Source organism: Tupaia chinensis, unplaced genomic scaffold, assembly GCF_000334495.1.
Source record: "Tupaia chinensis unplaced genomic scaffold, TupChi_1.0 Scaffold000058_1, whole genome shotgun sequence".
Taxonomy (NCBI): domain Eukaryota; kingdom Metazoa; phylum Chordata; class Mammalia; order Scandentia; family Tupaiidae; genus Tupaia; species Tupaia belangeri.
In genome coordinates, this window is record NW_006159516.1 from 863,892 (window position 1) to 885,699 (window position 21,808).

At 38.9% G+C, this 21,808-nt stretch overlaps 1 protein-coding gene across 1 annotated transcript; it reads left to right on the forward strand.

Annotated features, from left to right (window-relative positions):
• Nucleotides 1–1,411: 1,411 nt before the first annotated feature.
• Nucleotides 1,412–9,906, forward strand: CD69 (CD69 molecule). The gene is made up of 5 exons (XM_006141583.3): nucleotides 1,412–1,618; nucleotides 6,109–6,231; nucleotides 7,723–7,922; nucleotides 8,507–8,610; nucleotides 9,642–9,906. The coding sequence occupies exons 1-5, from the start codon at nucleotides 1,555–1,557 to the stop codon at nucleotides 9,748–9,750; spliced, it is 600 nt and encodes a 199-aa protein (XP_006141645.1). The 5' UTR covers nucleotides 1,412–1,554; the 3' UTR covers nucleotides 9,751–9,906.
• Nucleotides 9,907–21,808: the final 11,902 nt, after the last annotated feature.

Consider the following 21,808-nt stretch of genomic DNA (forward strand, 5'->3'; position numbering starts at 1 on the left):
ACTAGTGCATATGCTTTATAGAAAAAAAAATATTTTTGTTGTTGTTTTTGTTTTTTTACATGTGCTCGCTGAAGAAATAGAGAGAGACAGAGAGACGGAAAGTGAAAAATCACTCCCCAGAGGAGATGGCTGCACCTCAGTTCCTTCTCCTTCATTCTCCTCTTGGAAATTTAGGCATGCATGCACACATGCCCAGAGGTCCAGGACTCAAACCATAGTTGACTACACGAGAGTCCAGTGATGTAACCATTACACCATCGTCTGGTCCTGAAAAAAAAAAAAAAAAGAAAAGAAAAAAACTTTTAAAAAAGAAAAGAAAAGAAAAAATACAGTGAAACCAAAAAGAACCTTTAAGACCAACACGTACCTCTTTATGTTTTAGGTAGACAAGAACATCTGATCACCTAACTTTGATAAATGATCATTTTCAACACACCTAAGCACATTTTTACCAGACTATCTTTAAAGAAGAGGAATAGTAACAAATTTTTGGTATCAAGATTATTAACCAGAGTGGCATTTTGATCTCTCTGTCCCCTAAATCACCATACGTAGACATTCTGCACTCAGTTTATACTGGCCTTAACAGCTCATCTGATGAGCACGATACCACAGCAGTATTTTACATTCGTCAAACTCCACATGTCTGGAGCCTTAGCGATATCTGAACAGAATAACTTGGAGGATGAAGGGAAAATAAAATAAGGTGTAATTGAGATGAATAAAGGCTGTCTAAATGTCAGTAAAATATATCAAGAAAATTTGCAGAAGATAAATGAAACAGATAACAAACTATTTTAGATCATAGCAAGGAAGTTCCAAACCGCATGCTTTCTATTTCCTGTATTGAAGCAAGTACTTACTAAATGACGCGTTAAAAAATGAGCACCCAGGGAGGAAGTGAATGACAGACACACTTCTGAAAGCCAACCATAGCTTCCTAAGTAGTAAGGCTCTTCCAGGCTGGAGAGCGACTCATGTGGAGACAGGCCTTAAATTCTTATTTAACAGTAAATCCTTTGGGCCCATACATAGAGATATTCAATAAATATTAGTTGTTAGGCATACAAACAACTAAATTAATGGGATTCTAGAGTGCTATTACAGTCTCCTCCAAATTATTTCATCTCAGTGACAGGAATTTCTAACTTTTTATTTTTTTAATTTTTAATTCTTTTCTTAGATTATGTGTTGTTTCCTAAGGTACTTATGTTTTTTAAAAATTTAAGGAAGGATGTCTCAAATTCTGGGAAATTCCCCCTTGTCTCTTTGTGCTACGTTTACAGTTGTGAGAAAGCATATATTTCAGGTGGCAGGGAAAACCCATACCTCACCCAAACAACACTGTAAATTTCTGAGCCACTGGAGCAAACATTAAAGAGAACCACCACAGTTGAGCAAATGGGAGGTGAAAGGAAGGGGGCGGAGACGTCACACCGGAATATAAGTGATGAGATGCCTCAGAGACCCAGAGACTGAACCAGAGCGCCAGCAAAAACTTTCACCGTAGATTGGCTTGACCTGAGACCAACTAGAAGAACCTTCTGAAAAAAGATGAATTCTGAAGATTGTTGCATAACAGAGAACAGCTCTTTGCATCTGGAGAAAGGACAAGAAAGTAAGTCACACCCGATTCTTATGTACAGGCAATGTCTCTGTGTATGACATAGAATGGCAGTTACGTAGAAAATAAGGCTTTGTCTTTTAAAAAACTTCATGGATCTTACTTCTGTCACACAAAGAAGATACTGGAGAGAGATAAATACTCTTTCCTTCATGAGGGCATTGGAAATCTGAGATAAGAAGCCTCAAAAGCAACGACCAGGTCTTTAAAAATCTTTTTCCGTGTGTCTATTTGTTTCAGTTTACATCATCTCGGCTTTTAGACTTAATTAGAAAACTCTCTGTTCTAGCCCAGTTACTCTCTGTCCTTTTCCATTTAAACCTGCTCATGCTCCAGAAAGCATTGCCTCTGCTCCTGGGAGAGTCTGTATTCCACGTGGACCCTTACATTCTCGAGTGCCTTCCCTTGTATCTTTATCTGCGTTCTGTGTGCCTCCTTCCGGCGTTCACTTGACAGCATCCTGCTCTTCCTGGAAATGGACAGGTTTCCAATCTTTGGGGGCATAGCTGCATAAGCATCTGAACATTCATGATGCCTAATGGTGTTGGCTTTGGAGAATGTTGCAGAAGAACTCTTTCAAATGCAATCCTCTGCTTTGCTATTATTTTTATGGGACAGTTTTTCTCCATTTCATTTTTCTTTCTCTTCATTCCAATCACTAGCTTCAAGTTCTACATGAGTCAGACTTTTTTCTTCCTTTCCTTTGTTTTTCATCAAAATAGAATCCTCTTATAAATTTTCCTTTCTTCTATTTATCCCTTTACCCATGTATCTATTCTAGTTTCTATTACCAGAATTTTCCAATTGTTTTTCTGTACCTTTTTTCTGTAAGTCTTTAAGTTTCTTTTTTTCTTCTAAGGGAGAGAGACAAGCACCCTAACAAGGTCCTCACACCACAATTTACAACCAGTCTCAGCCAGACATGCATGCACCCACCCAGCAACTCAGAGAGATCCTAGGATGCGAACCCAGGACCCTCCTTGTGGGTTCAATGCATTACCAGTGTACATTATCAATTTTTCCCTCTGTAAGGTTTTACATGTTTTTTTTTTTATTTCCATTGACACCTCTCCTTCTCCAATTAATAAAGTGCCCTGAAACACTAGTACTTAGCAGCTGGAGTTTACTTGAAAGCAAGATCTACCCTATAATAAATTATTTTCTGAGTGTGTCTGCTAGGTTGGTTTACTTTAGAAAAGAATCAGAAATTATTTTCTGAGAAACAAATTATTTTCTGAGTGTGTCTACTAAGTTGGTCTACTTTAGAAAAGCATCAGTTATCTCTGATAAACTCATTATTTGTTTAAGAACATAAGATTAATTGTGGGTAACAAATCAAGGCATACAAATATTTCAGTAAACAAGCATACAAATATTTAAGTAATCAAGTGAGCCACAGCTTGATGGTCCAGTTGAGCAGCCAAAAAGATAATATTAAGACTACTCAATATAGACCATAGCTGATGGGAGAAGGACCTAATGCAAAAATTCTTAAATCTTCTTGAGATCATCCCAATTTTCTGTTCAATGTTCGGTCTACACTGCCCTAGAAGTTTTATTAGTATGAACAATCACTGGGCACTTACTAGGAGGATTTAATAGGTAATAAGTGGAAGGATCTATTTTCAGCTTCTTTATTGATGGGCAGGATGTATAATCAGAGCAAAAGTGGGCTGTCTGGGAAATGTTTTGTTGCCTAAGTGATAAATCAAACTGTGGGAAACAACCCTCACTAATGGAAAGAAGGTGCCTGAGAGTCATCTCCACAGCGAACCCGCTGGGTGGGCCAATGAGCTGAGCATGGCTCCAGAGTCCATGAGGTTTTGGAGGTGTTAGTACATGCTGAGGAGACAAAGCTATTGCTGCATGGAGTCCAAGCCCGATGACTGATGCTCCTGGTGAGAAGTGAAACTAGACAGAACTGTGAACTTGCTACCCTACCTATCAAAGGCTACTTCCGGAGCTAACTGTGTATGGGTAAAAAAATAAGAGATTTGCTTTGGGAAGATGAGAACAAGATAGGGGTGAGGTAAAGGTTTCTCTTGGAAAATCTTCATGCAGGTCTACATTGAGAAAAGATAACCTGAGAGGAAGCAAAAGTTGATTATCACCCAATACGCGGTAAATGATTATGCACACAAGTAAACGTCTCCTCACAGTTTAACCTCAGAGAAATGTTTTAAGGGAAAACAAACAAAACAAGTTATTTCAAGAGATGCATACTTTTATTTAAGAAAATCATCTATGTTTTGAAACGGGATATTTGTGCATTGTGAGACTATTTTTCATTGTGAGAAAGGTATAATATCATTCAAGTAGTTGTTTTACCTTTCAGTTTTTGAAACCATAATAGAGATCTGTTTACTTCTTGTGGGAGCAAATTTTAAAAATCTTAAAACCTCATCCTGCAAAAATAAAATTCAAAATGAGAGTCATCAAATTCCCTTCTCAGTTCTCAAGTATTAACTTTCTTCCATTCATCCCTTTACCCAAATATCTATTCTAGTTTCTATTACCTGGAACAGATTTCCTTCCAATATTGTTTTATATCCAAGAATTATCATTCTCATCATACTCCTAGTATAAATTAGTTATGTCTTAAGGTTTATTTCTTTTATTAAACAAGCTCCCTCCACAGGTTGTTATGCCATAAGCCACCTCCCCCAGTCTTTTGCCAGCCAGGATAGCATGTTTCGGGTCGACCCAGGATCTGAACCTGGTCTCCTATGTGATTCCAGAATTGCAGAGCAATGCCCTACCACCTGCCCCAACACAGCTGAGCATTCCTAGGCTAAGTTTTTCTGTGAAAAATTTTCTTACTAGAAAAAGAAAATTATTACTTCGTTTCACCATTATATAGAAGGGTAGAGGAAACAAATTAACTCCAACTCAACATTTGATCTATAACACTTCATGTTTTCCATTATTTCTATTTTCTACTCTTGGAAAATTCAAATATGTTTCTGGTCATCATCTTTAATTGAGATGTAATTTACGTAAGTGAATACACAGATCAAAGGTGTAAAGTTAAGTGAGTTACTATAATTCTTTTTTTTTTTTTTTTGAGAGGTTTTTGCTATAGGGCGTGTGCACTTGCCAGAAAGACAGAGAGAGACAGAAAGCAAGAAATCACCACCCAGTGGGGAGGGCCATGGCACAATCTCTTCTCCTCCATTCTCCTCTTGGGATCTTGGGTATGCACGCACATGTGCCGGAAGTGAGTTTAAGTCACTGGGTCCGGGACTCGAACCACAGTCGGACTACATGGGAGTCCAGCAACGTAGCCATTATGCCAACTGCTGGTCCCCTGTGTTACTATAATTCTATAGGCACAACTCTAATCAACATTTTAATATTTCCATCACCCTAGATGTCCCCCTGGGTGCCCTTCTAGTTAAATTACCTTTACTACACACATGGAGGCAACCATGTCTTCTGTTTTTGTCACTCTAGCTTAGTTTGGCTATTATTAAATGTCCTATAAATGGAAATATATGTTATAGAATCTTTTATAGGTAGATTTTTATTCACTCAACATTTTTTGGAGATTTATCCATTTTGTTTTCTGTATCAGCTTTTTTTATAATTGCAGAGTGGAATTCCCATGTATAGATATACCATAATTTGTTTATGCATTCTCTCGTTGATGAATAGTTGGGTTATTTCTAGGATTTGGCTCTTCAGAATAAAGATGCTGTAAATACTTGTGTGCAAGACATTTTGAGAACATATTTTAATTTCTCCTGGGGATATACATAGGAACAGAAATGCAGGGCCATAGGATAGGTGTATATTTAATATTTTAAGAAACAGTTTTCTTTTTTAAAAGTAATTTATTTATTTTTACATTTTCACAAGAAACAGTTTTTAAGGTACTTTTCTGATTTACTCTCCTAATTGTATGTAAACATTCTAATTGCTTCACCCCTACTCCAACTTAACCAATAGTATTGTGTTTTCTTTTATTTTTAATCATCCTAGTTTTATGTATCAGTATTTTCTTTGTTATATCATACATATTTATGTCATTTACATCATCTTTCTTAAATAGTAACCACAAGGTAGTTAAGGAATTGTGCCATGGACCTTCTTTTTATATGTGTTCTTGAGTAATCGGATGTTTAATAAAAGTTTTTCTTATGACTAAACAATAAAGTAATTATATTCTTAAACCTTCCATACCTACTAAGTACATCGATTGTATGTACTAAGTACGTATGTATGTACAAATTACAAATTACTTGTATTGGGAAATTGTTTTATGATCTCACCATTATACCTGAATTGTTTCATTTGTCCCAAACAAGAAATTAGCTAAGCTCAGCCAAAACTGGGGGGAAATGAGCTTACAAATGTCATATAAGGAGACTGGGAAATGCAGTTCTTTCTTTTTTTTTTTATTTAAATGCTTCACAAGAATGTTAAATGTCCTTCTCTTACTTCTACAGTCTGCCCGAATTCATGGTCATCTCTCTCCTTTTCAGACAGTGCTGCCAGCTCCCACTTTGTAACCCACCATGAAGGCTCTCTTCTGGTTCCTGTCCCATGTGCTGTACTGAATGTGGTCTTCATCACCATTTTAATCATCGCTCTCGTTGCCCTATCAGGTGTGTCTGCACTTCATAAATTCTCCCCAAGCTTTCTAGCCGTATGCTTTCTGGTCCAGCTGAAATTGGTGGGCATTCGCATGGTCTCTATATATACCACAGGAGAAACGTATGTTTCCACAGATACTTACAACTAGAATGAGTGGGGCTGATGTAGATTTAAAATAAATAAACATTCAGCTGGAGAGAAAGCAAAGTGCGCTTTACATTCATCATTGGTGGGAGAAATTAATATCTAAGCTACGGATTAGTGAGCAATGCTCTGTCTTTTGTCTTTTATCTGTAAGGCCATAGAAGGGCACTTCTAGATAATTAACGCTCTTATGTACAAACTCCCAGTCATTAGTGATAGGTCCATAGAGTTATACCAATACACATTGTGACAAATGTGACATTTTAAGATTTTATGAATCATCCTGAGCCATAGAGTGTTCTGCATTTTGAATTAGTTCCCTGAAAATTACTCTCTCCATCTCCTTTCCTAGTGCTTTATCTATCCACTGCATCTCCACATCCCTCCCTCTCTGCATTCAGATCCAAAGTCTTACTTGGAATTTATAACGCCCTTTCTAACCCAAAGTCTATTTTCAAGAATTTCTCTATTTTCCTGCCACTTTCTAACATGATGACCAAAGGGGCACGCCCTTATCCTCCTGCTTCATACAGTGATAACTAGGTACAGTAGAAAATCAGATAAGGTTGGCAGCAGCAGTTAGCCTAGGGGCTATGTCTCTGGGCTCCCATGTAGTCGACCACGGTTTGAGTCCCGGACCCCATAGCTTAAACCCCCGCCTGGCACATGTGTGTGTGTGTGCCCATGATCCTGAGAGGAGAATGGAGGAGAAGGAATTGCAGTGTGACCATGCCTCCTGGGGGGGTGATTTCTCACTTTCTGTCTCTCTGTCTCTCTCTGTCTTTCTGATGAACGCATGTGCCCTATAGCAAAAACCTCTCAAAAAAAAAAAAATCAGATAAAGTGAAAACCTACTTTCTTTTTATTTCTTGCAGAATTCTCCTTCTAGGTTCACATCTCCTGCATTTTTTTTGGGGGGGGGGAGGGATTCTTTATTGACTTTATTCTTTTTAAAAAAATTTATTTTATTTTATTCATTATTATTATTTTTTTAAAAATTTACATTCAATCACTGTGTATCATGACAGCATACCAAATGAATTTTCCATCATGAATGTATATCGATCTAGTCAGAGATGTTACCATGCGCATTATCATTAATAGATCACTTTCCATTTTTGTGTCCCTTAAATGTTTTGCTTCTTTTTTCCCTTGATTCCCTTCCTCTCGCCTTCCCCCATTTCCCACCTTCCTCCCACACTGTCTCTAGTATCCACGGTTGCTCTCCATGGAAAACACAAAAGAATCCACAAAACAAATCCTCCCCTAGTGTAGCCCAGTAGCCTTTGGACTAGTTCCTCATGCTATAGGTATTTGGTTTCTTTGGTTACTAAAACATACTATTTTCCTGTTCACAGTGGGCCAGTACAACTGTCCAGGCCACTACATGTACTCGGGGCCATCAGAGAGCCATGTTTCTCCTTGTCCTGGTGACTGGGTTGGATACCAGAAGAAATGCTACTTTATTTCCACTGATACGGGGACCTGGACCTTGGCTCAAAACTCTTGTGTTAAATATGATGCTTCTCTTGCTGTCATTGATTCTGAAAAGGACCTGGTAAGATTCAAAACTATCAACATTGTATTTATGCAACCCATCTGTTTCCTTTTGACCCCTTATGAATGAAAACATTGTAGCTGTCTGACGTGTAAGAAAAAGGGGTTCTTTTTAGTTTTTTCCATAGAGTATGAGTGAACACCAAAAAGACAGAGAGAAGGAAAATGAGAAGTCACCACCTGAGGGGAAATGGCCACACCACAGTCCCTTCTCCATTCTCCTTTTGGGATTTTGGGATGTGCACATATGTGCCTGGCGTGATTTTTGAAGCTGCCAGGTCCAGGACTAAAATCATGTTTGCCCATGTGGGAATCCAACACCTTAACCATGACGCCACCTGCTGGCCCCCACATGTAAGAAAATGTAATCATCAGAGAACTATCTGATCAATCTGAGGTCAAAATAAGAATTCATTTAGTCTTTTAAATTTGAATTAATTAAAGACCAGAATTTCAAATGACTTGATCCTACATAGAACTAATAAATGATCAGTTTAGCTAGCATGCCTCAAATCATAGTCTTTAGAAACAGAATTTAGCATACATTTACCCAGCAGTTTGTAACTCCTTTGTGCTTTCTTTAAGATCTTCCTGAAACAACTTGTGGGTAGAGATGAACACTGGATAGGACTAGAAAACAAAGCTGGTCAGAGATGGAAATGGTCAACTGGCAAAGAATTTAACAACTGGTGAGTCTTAAGAAGTCTTTGTTTCCTTCAAGGTAGCATCTCAGGAAAACCATCTTCCTTTTCTCCTTTCAAAACGCTGTTCACTATCAAGGCTGGATTCTTCATGCCCAGAGCGCTAGTGATCTGTTTCGTATGCTGTTTAGAATTCTTTTTTCTCTTTATTCACTTATATACAATTCATACAGTAAATGTACATAATAATTTTAAGTAAATTCTATTGTAGTTTGTATAGTAGAACTAGTTCAATTGGAACTAATTCAAGAATAATCATGATGATGAAAAAACAAAGACCAATATTTCCAATCTCATATTTATATTTTAATAATGAGATAATTGCTGAAAAAATTCCTTCTTATTCTTTCCTAGTTTATCTCCACAGAGATAATATTTTCAATGCTTAATTAATAAGTTTCTGTGGGCTTATGAGAATACTTGGGTCAGAATGAAAAATTCTGATGCTATTTTTATTATCTGCAATTAAATTACATTTCAAAGTTTTAAGAACATTTCACAACTTTGATATTAGTCTTTGCCATTTAAAAACTCAGAATTGAATACTTTTTTCACTATCTTAGTAGTTTTATAATAATTACTAATTATACAGTATCAACATTAAAATTTACATCTCTATAAAAGAGATTATTGTATGTCCTAATGTTCCATATCTACAGAGGGGCTTTGGGCTCATAAACCCCTAAAACTGTATGCACTAATATGCAAAACTATTGAACGTATGCGATTTCTGGAATGTGTTTCTTTGAAGGATCTCTGAACTTACAAGTGATCAAGCATCACCATTATGACATGCCAAGAAAGCACACAGAGCATGTCCCTCCTTTCTTTAGAGGCTACTCGTTTCCATTTTCGTATCTTTATTTCTACAGATTAGTCTGTGATTCTTTAACTGCCTTGTACTTCATACTAAGGGGAAAAAAAAAAGCAGAGGCCATGACCGCCACAATGTTTATTCTTGTGTAACCAAAAAGAAATGAGGAACTGAAATAATTCTAAGTTTCCTTATCATTTGACAGGTTCAACATTACAGGGTCTGAGAACTGTGCATTTCTGAACAGCACAGAGGTGAGCAGTACGGAATGTGACAAGAATTTACACTGGATCTGTAGCAAACCCTCCCAATAGTGAGGAAACATTTACGTACAGACTCTTACATCACAAATTAGAGGAAATTTGTGTCAATGGATGCTGCTCTATGGTCAAAAGTCTTCCCTCAAGACTAGCAAAAAAAACTTGGTGTTGTCTTGGAAATCTTTTTCGAAGCAGAACTGTGAAAAAAAAGAAGGATTTAAAAAAAATTCTACATCATGGACTCTTTCTGCCATGAGCTGAAAACATTACACTTTGATCATCATACACAAGGATAAGAACTATGAAAACCGTCAGCTGCACTTTATATGTAATTTAAATCTAGAAGAAATAACACAATTAGGTTTAGAGTTATTATTTATGGTTGAATAACTATTAACAGAGCGTATTCTTCATACATTTGTACTATTTGAAGGAATTAGATGGTAGGATCAAAAACTGAATGTAAACAGAGGGAATTTTCACTGGAAAGACAGATTTTTTTTTTTTTTTTTTGGTGAGGTTTTTGGTTTAGGGTACATGTGCTTTGTGGTGAGAGAGAGAGAGACACAGAGAGAGCAAAAGTGAGAAATCACTCCCCAAGGGGGATGGCCATGCCACAATCCCTTTTTCGCCATTCTTCTCCTGGGATCTTGGGCACACATGCGCACACACCCTGCATGATTTTCAAGCCCCCGGGTCTGGTACTCAAACCACGGTTGGTCAAGTGGGAGCCCAGTGATGTAGTCGCTTCATCATCTGCTGGTACCAAGACAGAATTTTTTAAACTCAGTGAGCATTCGTAAGTAGACAAATGCTTATGAAACTAAATTGTAATATTTCTCTCATTTTAGAGAATTTTGCCAAGATAATTTTGAATTATTTTTCCCCAATGAATGGGGTGATCATGTTTTCTCTTTCTTTCCTTTTTTTTTTTTAATTTCCTTAGTTGTAGACTGATATTTTTCAGTAGTACATATTTCTTTGCCTTAAAAACATTCTATGTAGCATTTTGTAGACAAAAGAAAAAAGTAAAGAATATGAGAAATATTTGTAAAGCAGATTGTTGTTGGAAAACGTGCAATATATGGTATGGCAAATCTTTATCAGGAAATATTCTGTATTGTTCGATCCTGGAATAATACTAATATTATCTCATAATAGGTTTGTGACTTTCCTAATCAATTCTATACTGTGCAATACATTGTGTGAAATATTTTTATGTGCAATAAATGTGTTAGTTTGTTTGTATTTTGTATTCAGTACAATCATAAGCTGGATTTGTCTTTTTTATTTGTTTGTGTTTTTGAAAATAAAAGTTAAATAAAAAAAATTGTTCCCAGTAAGTGTCTATTTCTTCAAATACACTAAAAATTACCTTTTAAAAAGCAGAAAACAAAACAGTATGACTTCAATTTTTTAATTGTTTATTTTTCAGATAATTCCACATTTTACATAACGTTCCCATCATGATGTATACAATATATATTTTTATTTCAACAGAGAACTTTACATTTTATTTTGTCTATTAAAGTTTTCTTCCTGGGACCAGCAGTTAGCGTAATGGCTATGTCGCTGGATTCCCACGTAGTCGACCGCGGTTCGTGTCCCGGACCCGGTGGCTTAAAACTCATGCTGGGCGCGTGTGCGTGCGTGCCCAAGATCCCGAGAGGAGAATGGAGGAGAAGGGATTGCGGCGTGACCATCCCCCCTGGGGGGTGATTTCTCGCTTTCTGTCTCTATGTCTCTCTCAGTCTGTCTGGCGAGCGCACGTGCCCTACAGTGAAAATCTCTCCAAAAAAAAAAAAAGTTTTCTTCCTGGGACCAGCAGTTAGCGTAATGGCTATGTTGCTGGACTTCCATGTAGTTGAGCACGGTTTGAGTTCTGGACCCGGTGGTTTAAACTCACAGGGCAGGTGTGCAAGCCCAAAATCCTGAGAGGAAAATGCATCCGAGATTGCAGCGTGGCCATCCCCCCTGGGGGGTGAGGGTGATTTCTCACTTTCTGTCTCTCTGTCTGGCGAGTGCACGCGCCTATAGCAAAAACCTCTCAAAAAAAAAAAAATGTTTTCCTCCTTTTGCACCTCACACCCACCCTCAAATACCCACTCTCTACCACCCTACTCCACAGAGGTTGTACTAATTTGAAATCCCACCAACAGTGTAAGGGGGTTCCCTTTCACCACAGCCTCACGAGCACTAGTCATCCTTTATTTTTTTGTTTTTTTGATCCTAGCCATTCTAATTGGGGTTAAATGATATCTCACTGGGGTTTTAATTTGCATTTCCCTTGTGACCGAGACTTTGAACCTTTTCTCATGTACCTTTTGGCCATTTACAAGTCTTCCTTAAGTAGTTGTCCATTCAATTAATTTTTCCACGGGGTCAGCAGGTGGCATGGTGGTTAGGGGTGCTGGCCTCTCACATGGCTAATCACGGTTCAAGTCAGATGATTCCTTTCATGGTGATTGTAAGTGAATTTTTTTTTTTTTGAAGGTTTTTTTTTTTTTTTTTTTTTTTTGCTATAGGGCGCATGCATGCACCAGAAAGACAAAGAAAGAGACAGAGAGACAGAAAGCAAGAATCATTCCCTGGTGGAGTCCATGCAGCCAACATGGGCAGAACGTGGGGAGCTGCCTCTCATGCCCAAGCAAGGCTGGGCTGAGAAGAACTGTAGGCAAGGCTGCAGTTTCAAGCTCCAGTTTTTCAACTGTGTTTGTTGCACTGGTTTGTGCCCAATTTCTCTGCCATGAGCTTTACTGACGGTACCCCATAAGGACAAAATAACACCCTCAGCCTTACTGTAACTTTTACAATAATCCTGAAGGAATGCAGATCCCTAAGGTGGCGGCGAATGGGAATTACTCCCGTGAGACTCAGCCCACGCACCTGGAAAATGTCAATAAAGAATGCTGCATTCACTTCTCGTACTGAGGATCACATAGATAGCATTAGAAAGGTTTGGGTTAAGGGAAAGCTACTAAATTGGTAAAATGACCTCAGTAACTGGGAGGGGCTCAGGGACTCATCCGCGAGGTACTGTTACCCCAAACAAAGACCATGGGTCACCGTTGATCTCATGGCAAGGAAAGATTGCAGCTCCCCAAGCCATAGCCATTGTATAGAACAGCACGTAGAGGGTCGCAAGTACAAAATAACCTTTAGGTCAGTCTTAAACTGCTTACCCCAGAGATAATATAGGTATTCCACTTTAGTATATATTAACCTTGTCTTTGCTTAACCAGATAAGATTTCTATCTAGGTCTTTGTAACCCACAATCTGCCATCACCCTAGCCTGAGGCTCAATCAGATGAATAAACCAATAAGAAGTGATGAGATTGACATCAAGTTACCTATAAAGGATATCCCATCAGGCTAACAGCAGACCTCTCATCGGAGACAATGCGAGTGAGGAAAGAATGGGAAAATATACTCAAAGTGTTAAGAGAAAAGCAATTTCAACCAAGAATACTGTTACTCGGCAAGATTATCTTTCATGTGGGGAGAAAAGACAAGAACATTCTCAGATAAACAAAACCTGAAAGAATTTACCAGCACCAGATCAGATCTCCAAAAAGTTCTCAAGGGAGTGCTATACCAGGAAAATTAAATACAGACACACAGAAATAAGAGTTCAAAAACTAAGAAAGTGGCCAACTTAATCATAGGGACAAGTCTGGAGTTGAATATTATATCCCAGAATTTAATCGGGAAAATAGAACCACAACACAAGATAAAGTACAGGAGACTGAATTGGTGAGGTATAATTTTATGACTTTTGACTAAAATATTGCTGATTTTCTTGCAGAATTTGTTATCTGATTGTAAGGATTTGTGTCCTGTCTTGAGATATGGATAGGTTCATGCACCTACCATTTGAACAGAATCCTAACCTGTTTCCTGGCTTTAAACAAAGTTCCTTGGCATTTCTTTTTAAGTTAAAACTGGTTTTCTTAGTAGTAACGAGTGAACTCACCATTGAAAGTAGTTAGGATATGTAGGAAATTGTGTGATCAATGCAATGTGGGTGGGAAGGGAATGGAGGACAATTTTGGACACCGGAGGTGGTGTGAGAGGAGAGTGGAAAGGGACAGAGGGTCAGAAAGAGGGGTGGAAATAATTCTAGGAACTAGAATTGGAAATTATTTTTTGTAATGTGCATGATTGAGTCACTATGCAGTTTGTACTGGATGGGAGATCGCAATTTGTGTGCTGTGATGATGCTTAGGGAAGAATGTAAATTAAATTAAAAAAAAGTTTCAGAAAAAAAGTATCTATTCGATGACTGCAGTAAGATATATAGCCCCAGCTAGGTGCTACTTTATAGGATGCCTAAAGTTGGACTTGTGTTCATGGAAATGTATGTATCAGCTGTACTTGCTATGAAAATATTTAGATTAATTAAGATCTTTAGTAATTCAATAAAATGTGGGGGGAAAACAGTATAGAAAGCAAACACAGATAACAGAGATGGTGTGGGAGGAGAGGGGGAGATGGCAGAGGGTAAGAGATAGGGAATCAAGGATGGGGAGAAAAAAAAAAGCAAAGCATACAGGAAACAAGAAATGGAAAATTATTTGCTGACAATAACATGTATGTTGATGTGTCTGATTGAGCCAGTATACAGTGTACTCTGGATGGAAAATCTCATTTTGTACGCTGTAATGATGAACAGTGAATGAATATAAATAAATAAATTTAAGTAAAAAAAAGAAATGATGAGATCGAATCAGTAATAAATAGTCTCCCAAAAAAGGAAAATTCAGGCCCAGATGGCTCCACTTTTGAATTCTACAAAACTTTTGAAGAACAGCTAACCAACCTCGATTCACTTCAAACTATTTTTTCATTTAAATATAATTATGCATGGCTTTACACAATTATAGCAAAGATTGTCCTTGTGTCTGTCAGTACACCAGCATCACCAGGCACTTCTCCGAGAGTATCAGATCAGGAACACGGAATCTGCACTGTTGCTCAACCCGGGTAACGATATGCAGGAGGAGGTAATTATGTCCTGATGGGACTTACGTGGTCATCCCTGGCCACACTGCCAAGCTGGGCCTCACCCTGAGGAGGGGCCAACTGTAATGCCAGGCTGTTTTGTTTGCATAGACCATGTTGCATTTTTTACCAAATAATTACTCCTATACTAAAGACACAAGAGAAACTTCTCATTTAACAACAACAAACTATAGACCAGTATCCCTGATGACTACTGAGGCAAAGATTTTCAACGTGATACTAGCAAACTGAATCCAACAGCCCATTCAGAAGATTAGACACTACGATCAGGTAGGCCTTATCCATGGAGGCAAGAATGGTTCGACATACACAAAACAATAAATGAAATTCATTATATTAACAGAAAAAGCAAAAAAACGTATGATTATATCTATGGATGCAGAAAAAGCATTTGATAAAATACAACATTCCTTCACGATCAAGATTCTTAACAAAATAGAGATAAAAGGGACATTCCTCAACATAATCAAGCCCATTATGACAGACCCACCACCAACGTCGTACTGAATAGGAAAAGCCTGAGAGACTTCCCACTAAAAACTAGAACAAGACAAAGCTGCCCGCTTTCTCCACTCCTCCACATGCCGCTGGACGTCTGTCTCTCTGTCTGTCTGTCTGGTGAGTGCACGTGCCCTGTAGCAAAAACCTCTCCAAAAACAAAACAAAACAAACAACAACAACATAGCTTATGTATCTCTCAACGTTTTCATACATGTGCCTCCTAAAGGACTCTGTCCATTATTCTAATTACGGCAGATGCTACGTAATAATTGGTCCACATCATTGATGCTGTGAAAGCATGTTCAATTCTGAGGTCCTGTAGACGTTTTCGTTCTCTACATAAACGAATTCACTCGCTAGAAATAAGGCACTGCATGATCTTCATGGGATTGTTCAAACAGAAAAAAATACTTTCAACATTTTGTTCTGTTAGGTCGTCTGGAAAGTTGTGATGTATTTTTCCATGTTTTTCTATGCAAAAATGCATCCTGACTTTCCTAACGACACAATAAATAAATGTATTTTGTGATAGTTGTGTGTTAGCAGACCAGCTGTAGATCTGGCCCAGGGATGACAGGACCCAAATTCGCTACGGGTTGCTCAATAGGTCAGTTACTCAAGAGATCTGTGTTGATGGAAAGGAAAGGTAGCTTTAGTCAGGAGATCAGTGACTTGGGAAAACGGTCAACTAATGTTCACCTTCAAAATCTCAGACAGGACAGGGAGTTGGAAAGGGAAAGAAGATGAGAAACGAGGGAAGGGGAAGTGCTGCATGCTCTTCTGCACAACCGCATAGTCTGGCCAGCACCTGGGTTGCTATGCACAGGATCACTTCGTCTTCAAGGTCAGCATCTCTTAGACACACCTGCTCTCTGACTGTGGTTTCAAGGCTCAGCTTCTGTGAAAACTCAGCCAAGCTATGACAAGGTTTTTGTGCTACAAGTTAAACAGTAAAGCAAGGTCAGTTAGTCTGAAAGAAACAAACCATGTTTAAGAGCCATTCTATTATGATACATTTGATATGGAGTTACTTTGGTTCCTTCTTGTAGCTTGGACATACAATCTCTTTCTCTGAAAGTTATAAATGTGTGATATATATATAATATTATTAAATTATGGTCATACATACGGCATATGGAATATGAATTTCAGACCCTGTTTAGTGATTAATTGAAAACGACACAAAACAAACAAAACACAGCACAGGAAACAGATGACTTGAGTTATATCTTAGTCACTCACTGGCTGGCTAACTATTTTAATTAAAATTAGTTAGAAATTCAGTTAAAATTAATTAGAAATTAGTTAGTACATGGAAACAACAAAAATAGCACCTGATTATGTTAAAAATCCTAAGGATGTGTTAAATATTAATGGTGGTTATCATAAAGAGAAACACGATGTGATCCCATTTTTAGAACTGGCTTAAATCAGCATTTCTACATGCTTTCTACTTCTATATGATGTAACTTATTTCTGTTCAATTCTGAAAGTGTCTTTCAAAAATTCATTAAACAAGCAATTACTAAGCATCTGATCACTAGAGTTAAAATACTTACTGAGCAAATTCAGCATGTCTACTGGCCTTGCAAAACTTACAATCTATTTGGGAACCAGCAGTTAGCGTAATGGCTATGTGGCTGGACTCCCATGTAGTTGACTGCAGTTTGAGTCCCAGACCCGGTGGCTTAAAACTTATGCTGGGCGCGTGTGCGTGCGTGCCCAAGATCCTGAGAGGAGAATGGAGGAGAAGGGATTGCGGAGTGGCCATCCCCCCCGGGGGGTGATTTCTTGCTTTCTCTCTCTCTGTCTCTCTCTTTCTCGTGAACGCATGCGCCCTATTGCAAAAACCTCTCCAAAAAAAGAAAGAAAGAAAAAGAAAACTTATGGTCTATTTGTAAAACAAACAAGGTATATAATTATAATATGGTGTTACGAAGGATATGGTAGGAAAAATGCAGAGTACCGTGGAAGCATGTCACAAATACGTTACTCCATTTCCTCCTGTAGTCAAACTTTTCGCTAATTTCCCAAGTGTTTCAAATCTATGGGGAATAGAAAAGAACTATTAATATGTGCTAAAATGACTATCAGTTATCTGTGTTTTAATTTCTCTAGAAAGGAATACATAAAACGCACATTTCACATGATTACAGTCTGGTGTCACATAACAATAGGGCCACGTTCTGAGAAATGCGTATCTGGCAGTTCCGTCATTGTGTGGTCATCACAGGTAACTTACACAGACCTAGACGGTATAGCCTCCTATGTGCCTAGACTGTGTGACGTGGCCGATGCGCTCCTTACGAGAGCACCGCTGTGTGTGTGGCACATGCTTGTATATACATTTGATAATTTTTAAAGTCAGCTTCTTCCTTCCTTCCTTCCTTCCTTCCTTCCTTCCTTCCTTCCTTCCTTTCTTTCTTTCTTTCTTCTCTTTCTTTCTTCTATTTCTTTTTCTCTCTTTCTCTTTATTTTCTTTTTCTCTTTCTCTCTCTCTCTCTCTTTTCTTATTATAAGGTACATGTGCTTACTAGAGAGAGACAGAAAGGAACAGAGAAGGAAGGTGAGAAAGCACCACCAGTGGGAGGGGGCACCACAATCCCTTCTCCATTCTCGTCTCAGGATTTGGGCACACACACCTGGACATGGAATGCTTTTCAAGTTGCCAAGTTCAGGACTCAAACCATGCAGTTGGCCATGTGGAATCCAGCCACCGTAACCACCATACCACCTGCTCGCCCAGTCAGGTTTCCTTTATCTTTTTCTTTTTCTTTTTTTGGTTTTAAACATAACTTATTTATTTATTCCACGAAAGAGACAGAGCTAGAGAGACAGGCACCTCCAGCAAGGTCTTCACCCACAATGCACACCCGGCCTCCGTCATCCCACATAACGCTTTGCATGTGGCATGACCAGGGAGGCTTCCAGACATAAACCAGGGGCCTTTCCATGAGGGCCCAACATCGCAGAGCATTGCATGCCGCTGTTACAATTCAGAGCTCTTGGAAAGCAATTGGGCAACACTTATCATAGACCTTACAGTGACTAGTACTCCTCCTTTGAAGCAGCAATTTTCAGGGAGAGAGGGAGGGAGAATTTTAAAGGAATAATCTTGGATGTGCTGAACCTAACTACAGAAGTGTTTATCAAAGGGATATTTCTGGGGCTACCAGGAGGCATGGTAGTTGGGGGTGCTGGACTCTCACATGGCCAGCCGTGGCTCAAGTCCCAGACCTGGAGGCTTGTTCTTATTATAAGGTACATGTGCTTACTAGAGAGAGACAGAAAGGAACAGAGAAGGAAGGTGAGAAAGCACCACCAGTGGGAGGGGGCACCACAATCCCTTCTCCATTCTCGTCTCAGGATTTGGGCACACACACCTGGACATGGAATGCTTTTCAAGTTGCCAAGTTCAGGACTCAAACCATGCAGTTGGCCATGTGGAATCCAGCCACCGTAACCACCATACCACCTGCTCGCCCAGTCAGGTTTCCTTTATCTTTTTCTTTTTCTTTTTTTGGTTTTAAACATAACTTATTTATTTATTCCACGAAAGAGACAGAGCTAGAGAGACAGGCACCTCCAGCAAGGTCTTCACCCACAATGCACACCCGGCCTCCGTCATCCCACATAACGCTTTGCATGTGGCATGACCAGGGAGGCTTCCAGACATAAACCAGGGGCCTTTCCATGAGGGCCCAACATCGCAGAGCATTGCATGCCGCTGTTACAATTCAGAGCTCTTGGAAAGCAATTGGGCAACACTTATCATAGACCTTACAGTGACTAGTACTCCTCCTTTGAAGCAGCAATTTTCAGGGAGAGAGGGAGGGAGAATTTTAAAGGAATAATCTTGGATGTGCTGAACCTAACTACAGAAGTGTTTATCAAAGGGATATTTCTGGGGCTACCAGGAGGCATGGTAGTTGGGGGTGCTGGACTCTCACATGGCCAGCCGTGGCTCAAGTCCCAGACCTGGAGGCTTGCTTTCTCGCTCTCTTTCTGTGTCTCTCTCTGTAAATATTAAAAATAATAAACATAATAATAAAGTTGAATAAAATAATTCTCTTTAAAAAAAGGGATATTTCTAAAAAGTGGAAAATCAGAAGTTATTTAATGGTTCAAAACTAAGGATTTAGTTAAACAAATAGTATTCTACTACGTGATGGAATATTTTCATTAAAAACATTAAAATATAAGAACATTATGTATATGAAAGAATATTCAAACTATGTTTACTGATAGCTAAAAATAATATATATAAGATTACATGTAATATTTAACACATAAAAGATGTTATATAGTTTTATATAGTAAGGTAGAAAAACTACTAAAAACAGTGATTTTTTTCTGGAAGGAATATAGATATTTATTTTCATCTCTATAATTTCAAACTTTTCAACAATGAATGGTTTTAATCTTAAGCTTTTTAAAACACTGATGTAGAATACTTCAAAGAAATAATTTACCATTTAAAGTGCCACTCTTTCTAGTGATCCATTAAAAATATTAAAAATGACTTCTCCAAGCACCCCTGAAGTTCCCAGTATGCTGTGAAGTTCCCAGTACACACAGCTGCAGTGTCACCTAGTGGACAGATAGAATTACTGCACTTTAGGTTTAAGCAGCTCTATGTGCAAAGACATGGAAAAGATTTTTTTTTTTTTAAGATTATTTAGTTAATGTTTTTATTCTTATTCTTAATTTGCTATAGGACACAGATACCCACCAGAGAAAGATAGAGAGACAGGGAAAGTGAGAAAGCAAGCTGCCAGGTCCAGGACTCAAACCATGGTCATCCATGTGAGAGCCCAGTGCCTTAACCACCACACCACCCATTGACCCCTGGAAAAGATTTCTTAGTGCCTATAGTTAATGATAATATAGTAGACATTTTAAAATTGCTAAAAGAGTACATTTCAAATGCTCTCACTTCAAAAAATGGTATTTGAAGCAAAGAGCACGTTGATTAGCTTGATTTAATCATTACACATTGTATATACAAAACATTTCATTATACCTCCCACATATATACAATAATAACTTACAGATGATAATATTTTGTTAATCATCAGAGGGTACATGAGCTCACCAGTGAGAGAGAAAGAGACAGAGAGAGAGGAAAAGGGAGCAAGAACCCCCAATGGGGCATGCACATGGCACAATCTCTGTCCCATTTCTGCGTCCTGCTGGGATTTGAGGAACACATGCCCACAAAGCCTAAAATGTTTCTAAGCCACAGGGGCAGAATTCGAATTGCTGTTAGTTGCCCAGGACTGGGGCAATATAATTTTTAAAAAGATGTCTTGGTTATTTATCACATCTAAGTGGTCTGTTTGTGTGTGGATGACAATGATTTTTTTTCGGTAAATGTATTTGTTTCTTCCATGAGACAGAGCGAGAAGTACCCCTAAAAGGTTTAGCCTCACCAGCCCAGACCATAGGTACATAGGCACGAAAGCCAGCTGCGTCCAACGCAGCCATACTGCAGGGCCCACAGAAACCCAAGCGAGAAGAAACACACAAGACCAGCAAGGTCTTTACCGGGCGACCAGGGCTCGCAGGCTCGGAGGAGTGCGGTCGGAGGGGCTGATTCTCCCTAAGTTTACTGGGGAAGAAGGTGCCGGAGAGGCAGGAAGTATTTGCTAATGATTTCGCAGCTGCTGAGACAGCAGGACTGCGAGACCTGTTAGGGAACACCGAGCTCTCTCTGCCGGTGTGGTCAAGTATTAATTTTCAGACAGAGTGAGCACAGTGCTGTGTTTCCTCACGCTGACATGTACATATTAACCGTCCAATGGCTGCAACAGATGCCCGCGTGCAGAGGGAGGCTGCAGGACTCTCACCTGGGACCTCCCGGTGTAGGCTCAGATGCGTTATACCACGCCCTCGGGTCCTGATAATGAATCTGGGTTTCAGGGGTGCTTATTCCCGGGTTTGGGAATGGAAGGCGTGGCGGTCCATCATTCTCTCACAACACCTTTTATATCTTTTCAGGTAATAAAAAAAAAATAGCTAAAATCTAGAAAAAAAAATTTAAACACGAATAATATTTCACCCAGTCATTTTCTCCATATCTCTTATGCTAGGTGTAAAATACAATTAAAATAATGCATGTTAAAATGCTTTTTATACAGTAAAGCACTAAACTACCATAAGCTAATGGACTTAGACATTTCCAGTTTCTGAGACCTGAAATCCACATCATTTTCTTATTTTATACAAAATATTAAGTAACTTGCAACTAATATGCTAAAAAGTACACAATATATAGAGTCCAGTGATTTATCACAAAGCAGATACATGTGAAAGCTCTACCCAAATCAAGAACCAGAACTTGGGAACCAGCAGTTAGTGTAATGGCTATGTCGCTGGACTCCCACGTAGTCTACTGTGGTTCGCATCCTGGACCGGGTGGCTTAGAACTCACGTCGGGCACGTGTGTGTGTGTGCCCAAGATCCCAAGAGGAGAATGGAGGAGAAGGGATTGCAGCGTGACCATCCCCTCTGGGGGGTGATTTCTCGCTTTCTGTCTCTATGTTTCTCTCTGTCTGGCGAGCGCACACGCCCGATAGCATAAAAAAC